General features: G+C 43.3%; 1 protein-coding gene and 1 non-coding gene across 2 annotated transcripts; both read right to left on the bottom strand.

Annotated features, from left to right (window-relative positions):
* Window positions 1–1,139: 1,139 nt before the first annotated feature.
* Window positions 1,140–4,705, bottom strand: FMC1 (formation of mitochondrial complex V assembly factor 1 homolog). The gene is made up of 2 exons (XM_004008105.5): window positions 4,546–4,705; window positions 1,140–1,431 (listed from the first exon to the last, which is right to left on the bottom strand). Exons 1-2 carry the CDS (start codon window positions 4,681–4,683, stop codon window positions 1,228–1,230), a joined length of 342 nt encoding a protein of 113 aa, XP_004008154.1. The 5' UTR covers window positions 4,684–4,705; the 3' UTR covers window positions 1,140–1,227.
* A 610-nt stretch (window positions 4,706–5,315) lies between these two features.
* TRNAR-CCU (transfer RNA arginine (anticodon CCU)) lies at window positions 5,316–5,388 on the bottom strand. Its single transcript has one exon. It is a non-coding gene; the product is annotated as a tRNA-Arg (tRNA).
* Between the last annotated feature and the right edge of the window lie 351 nt (window positions 5,389–5,739).

Raw genomic sequence — 5,739 nt, 5'->3', positions numbered from 1 at the left:
AGAGGTTATATGTCTACAATTATTCCAGAAGAAATTGCAATATACCACAAAGGGGGCACAGGTAAAGAATGATTGGTAGTTCAGATAATTTTTATTTAAGGAATTCAAGATGTTAGAGGCAAAGGAAACATTTTGGAGTCTAGTTTAATAGTTCAGGCCAGTGATTTCCAGTGCTTGAACCAGGACAGAGATAGTGATGCTAACAGTTCTTGGAGAACTGTTTTCACTCCAAACTTATTGACTGGATGTGGAGAGTGAGAAGAAAGAGAAATACAGAATGAAGCCCAAGTTCTTGACTTTTTCAGCAAAGTGCATGGTAGAATCCCTCACCTTGATAAAGAATTCAAGAGGAAGAGCAATTTGACATGGAGGGTAGAAGGCAGAAGGGGAGAGAAGTCAGTGTTCTCATTCCATCACCCTCTCTGGTCTTTCTGCAGCCTGTACTTGAGTGGTGGCCGTGTTCTCATTACCTAAGGGTCAGGCCTAGGGAGGCACTAGCTCTCCACTGTTGTAGCCCATCTCGTTCACCTTAATTCAAACCATATATATATATATACACACACACACACACACACACATATATATACATGCTGCTGCTAAATCGCTTCAGTCATGTCCGACTCTGTGCAACCCCATAGAGGGCAGCCCACCAGGCTCCCCCGTCCCTGGGATTCTCCAGGCAAGAACACTGGAGTGGGTTGCCATTTCCATATATATCCCATTGTTAACTCTCCTCAATAACCCTGTTTGAATGTACCATCTGTTTCCTGCCAGAATCTTAACATCGTATTTGTGTACTTTTAAATAAAAGGTGCATCTGTATAATTATTTGTTTATGCATAGGAAACATCTAGAAGGATGCATACCAACTGTCAGCAATTGTAGGATTGGTAATGGGTCTGGAAGAGGGGAGGGAGATATAAGGGAAAAGATGAGAGGGCTTTATTTTATATATCTATACTATTTGAATTTCTTAATAATAGGCTGTATTTTTTTAAATTGAAAAATAACTAAGAGTTTTCAAAGTAAATCAAGGACATCAATCAGCCTAGTGTAAGAACTTCAGTAAATTCACTGAGAGTAAAGATGAAACCTCCCTGAGAAACACTCAGTCAACAAAATTTCAGAGAAAACCCCTAAACTTTTTTTAAAAATTTTAATGATAAATACATATCGACAGAAATTAGTAAACTCTTGCATGAAGACAGCATCCAAGGAATTTCTCCTTCATGGCTCCCAGCCCTTCCCTCCAGGCTGCTGGGGCAACTTGAGACCCACTAAGCCAGCAGACTCCTCCACTGAGCGCTCACCCTTGCCATGAAATTCCTGATGAAGGGCCACGTGTTCTCGAATGCTGCGTAGCAGGCAGAGATAGGTGGCAGCTTGGAAATGAAGCTCATGCTGGGCTCTGCACAGTTTCTCACTGGTGACCTGGAAAAGTAGCAAGGTCAGATAGTCTATTAACAGCCCAGCTGCAGATACAGAAGCACTGTATTGAGACAGCATCATTAAACAAGCATTCTCTAGAATAAAAGTAAACTGCACATAGGAAATACAAACATATGTTTGTGTATACTTAGTACATCTGTAATTTGTCCACCTGTTAGCTGAAGAATTTTACAAGTTTCACTGAAGCATTTCATTGAGTGTCCTCAAATTTTAATACTGGGAAAAAAAGTTACCTCATTTCAACATCCTCATTTAACGAATGAGGGATCTAAAGCCCAGAGAGGTTTCATGGTTGGTTAATGCAGAGATGGGGAACTATAGTCAGGTCACTAATCATTAATGTCACCTAAGGAATAAAATACAGAACTTTCTACCCTTCAAAAAATGAAGGACTACTTTATTTTATGTGACTGTGGACTGTGGTTAACATGGCACATGCCTTTCAATGAAAACTAAAAACTTATTTTATCTGAAAAATAGTTTTGTCTTCACCAGTAACAAAATGAAGGTTTTATATATATGAGAATCATATGTTCATATTACATAATTATATATACTCCCTCTCACAATTTACGTTTTCATCTAAAAAATCTATATTCTGATGACCTAAGGTCATCTGAAGCCAGTGATAATTAACTTTAATATTAAGTACATTAGAACAGACTTTACTTGACTAGTTTTATGTTCTGAGGCTGTGATAAAGGGGCAGGAAAGGTGAGAGGGAGGTGTATGCATAGCCTCAAATGACTCAAGGAGCCCTGCCCAAGTGTGGATTAAGCTCTAGGCACCACTGCCTACATACGCTTTTCTTTGACCTTTCTTTACTGGAATATCTAGGTTTGGAATCTGAAAACTAGTATGTCTGATTTAAGATCTGCAGATCATATATATGAAAATATAAGCTGCTCAAAAAGAGAATTCATCCGTTTTAATCAATTTAACTTTTATAATTAAAAATTTATGAGATCAACACTAACGTTAAGCATCAACAAAGAGTAATATTCATCTCTTAAGTCTAGTTTGATAGAATTTGAAACAGGAATTCTACATTAGTATGAGACCATAACCAATCTTGATTAAGCTAAGCCTGAATTATGAGGAGAGAAGTGTCAGTAATATAACTTAGTAAATGAACCACCAGAGATCAAGAGATCTAATGAAATAGAAAGCTGTATTTCCCCTATGGCGAAAGGGGAGACCTCTCCGTAATTGAATCCCTTCAGCCTAGAGAAAGGAGACAATGGGCAAAAATGATTACTGAGTTAGCTCTGCTGCTGCTGCTGCTGCTGCTAAGTCGCTTCAGTCGTGTCCGAGTCTGTGCAACCCCATAGATGGCAGCCCACCAGGCTCCCCAGTCCCTGGGATTCTCCAGGCAAGAACACTGGAGTGGGTTGCCATTTCCTTCTCCAGAGTTAGCTCTGAGCCAGCAGGAAATAGAAACCATTCCCAATTCCTCTCATGTATTCCAAAGAGTTGTTTCTGGAATATTTAGCATGAATTTTCTTATTTATTCTCAAGGGATTTCACAGCCATTTCCAAGCCTCTCTCAAGGGCAAATAATGTTGCCTCCATAAGGCATAAACTATAATCTTGTCACATTAAGAATCTTAGAGTGACTTCCTGTTGCATTTACAAGAAAGTTTAAATTCCTGCTTACCTCATCTTCCTCCACTTCATCCACCACACCCTAAGCCTTAGCTGCTCTCAACTGTCAGTTCCTCTACCCTCTTGGCTTTCAGTTGTGCAGCTTCTTGGACTTTTACTAACCCTCATTTACTTGCTAACTAATATTTTTCAAGTTCCTGGGTAATAAATTTAATAAATTCCATCCTGTAAAGCCTACCTCTTCTATATACCAGGACTCCAGGGTCTCTACTCCTTTAGCATTTGTTTATTCTAAGTCCTTGGTCAAATGGCTCCTCAGGTGGAATGCAAGCTTCTTAAAAGACAAGACCCATGTGGATCTTACTCGTCATTTTTAGTCAAGTTCCTATTAGTACCTAATATTGTGACCTTTCAAAACTTAGTTGAACTTTAGTTCTAACATTTTGCATTCTAACTTCCATGGCTCAGAAAATCGAGTTTAAGATAATGGTTCTCCCCTTTCCACACTGCTCGAAGGACACCAGGTTTCCTTCACTAAAGCCCAAGCTAATTAGTCAACTTACTTTTGAGATAGATTGCAAATTCTTTCCAACCCAGATCAGTACTCTAAATCTAGTTGGGCTTGTATAATTCAACTGTCCCTGAGTCTCAGTTGCCCCATTTGAAAAAAGATACTATCTTTCATTCCATCCTGCCTATCCGGGGTAAATGGAGTGCTGGAGTGCAGAATTCATAAAGGAATTGTCCAAGGATGATGGATAGAGTTGGACACGACTAAGCGACTGAACTGAACTGATGGATGTTCATATTTATCTGCTACAGATGGAAAAATTGTTACTTGGTCATACATCACACTAATGTTGTAACTCAACAGTACTACCTCATTAGAGGTGTCTAGTTCAGCTCTACAACGTGCGTGCTCAGTCCTGTCCCACTTTTTGGGAGCCGGTAAGAATGAGCTCCCATTTCCTCCTCCAGGGGCTCTTCCCCACCCAGGAGTTGAACCCGCGTCTCTTCAATTAGCAGGCGGATACTTTACCACTGAGCCAGCTCCAAGTGGCGGTGTAGCCATGCTCTTCAAGTAGCTCCCAATACCCCTCGCCCCATCTAGAACTGCTTCTCAGAATAGCTCTCCTAGTGAAGGCGCGTGTTGGATAGATGCTGTGACTAGCAACCCTACACTCATCTTTCTGCTTGTCCCTCTGTTTCTTCCATTTCACTTTACTCTAACTTTCCCATCCACACAGGCCAAAGACAGCCAGTGGAATCTCCAGGGACGGCTCTACCCCAGGACGAGTTTGCTCTCCCCCCCGGTCCTTGCTTAGTCCCTGGGCTTAGATCTTAGACCAGGGCCTAGGGCCTGGGTCTGTCTGGAGGAAGCCTGGGCCTCAGAATTAAGGTTAAGGCCAGGCAGGCTCCATCCCGCCCAGACGCGACTCCCTCCCTCCCCGGAAAGGGGACGCTGGAGCACCCGGACACAGGCTTCCGTACCCGATGTGCACGGAAAGCTTTGACGAGGTACCGATAGGCTGCGGTGTCGCGATAGGGTCGGCCTGTGGCCGCGTTCAAGTAGCGCAACTCCCGTAGAAGGCCTCGCCAAGTGCGCAGCGGTGACCCTAAGGCCGCCATTTTCCCGTCGTCGGAGTCAGGTGCGGGACGGCGCTCTACGACCCCCCTGCTCCCTCACCCTCCGGCCCAGCCGCTTAATGGTAGGGTTGAGACCAGACTGCTGGCTCCCCCTATCGATTGCAGGATAGTGGGATGTCTCACTTCCCTTCTCTGCCGAGCAGCATTAATCGAACGCCGAGCGGCTTCCTAAGGTGTTAAGAGAAAAGCAAACGAAAGCCGAGTGTAACTGAATGGGCTGGAAAAAGCCTGGCGGAGAGAAAGAAGGTCCTGGTTCGTTTCCTTACTGCGTCATGTCAGACGCCATTCGCTGACGGACCACCGCCGAACCTGGAGAAAATGAGGGCATATCGCAAGTGGGTGTCAATTTAAAAATAGAAAACTTTGAGATTTTATTTCTAAAGGGGATATAAAAATTGAACCTATCGGCTTTCCCAAAATCTTAAAGAGATTACGGCTCAGAAGGAAATGGAAGTCTATTGATTCTCGCAAACTGTAGCCCCAAACCTAGAAAAACCACGCATACACTTCCCATCGTTAAAAAGTAAAATCATTTCTCTATAATTGTTTAAGAAGGGGAAAAGGCAAAAGTTTTATTGAAAAGTTCATTTTAAAGGCAAAAAAAAAAACCTTACCACCCCAGATGGGACTCGAACCCACAATCCCTGGCTTAGGAGGCCAATGCCTTATCCATTAGGCCACTGGGGCTTCTGTGAATAACGTGCTCAAACAACGTTTTCAATTTTTTTTCCTTCTTGGTACGTCATGTCAGAGTTTCCTTTTAACCTATCCTAGGAAACCACACTTAGTACCAATAATAGGGGGCGAGGCATGCTGGGAGTTGTAGTTCAAGAAACAAAATCCCGCGTTACAGCTCCAAAAGGTTTACCCTCGAAAACAGCCCCGATGCGCCGGACGGAGAACGGGCGCGCGCACGGTTTTGTGTATACGTTTCCTACGCGGTACCCCCGCGCCTGCGCTGAAGCGCACATGCGACGTCGCGGAGCCGAACCCTCTTGGGACGCTGGCTGACTCTTCTAGATTCGCCTCTAGAGTTTC

The sequence above is a fragment of the Ovis aries genome, chromosome 4, assembly GCF_016772045.2.
Source record: "Ovis aries strain OAR_USU_Benz2616 breed Rambouillet chromosome 4, ARS-UI_Ramb_v3.0, whole genome shotgun sequence".
Classification (NCBI taxonomy): Eukaryota; Metazoa; Chordata; class Mammalia; order Artiodactyla; family Bovidae; genus Ovis; species Ovis aries.
The sequence above is the reverse complement of the archived record's forward strand: the minus strand, read 5'-3'. Positions and strand labels throughout refer to the sequence as shown.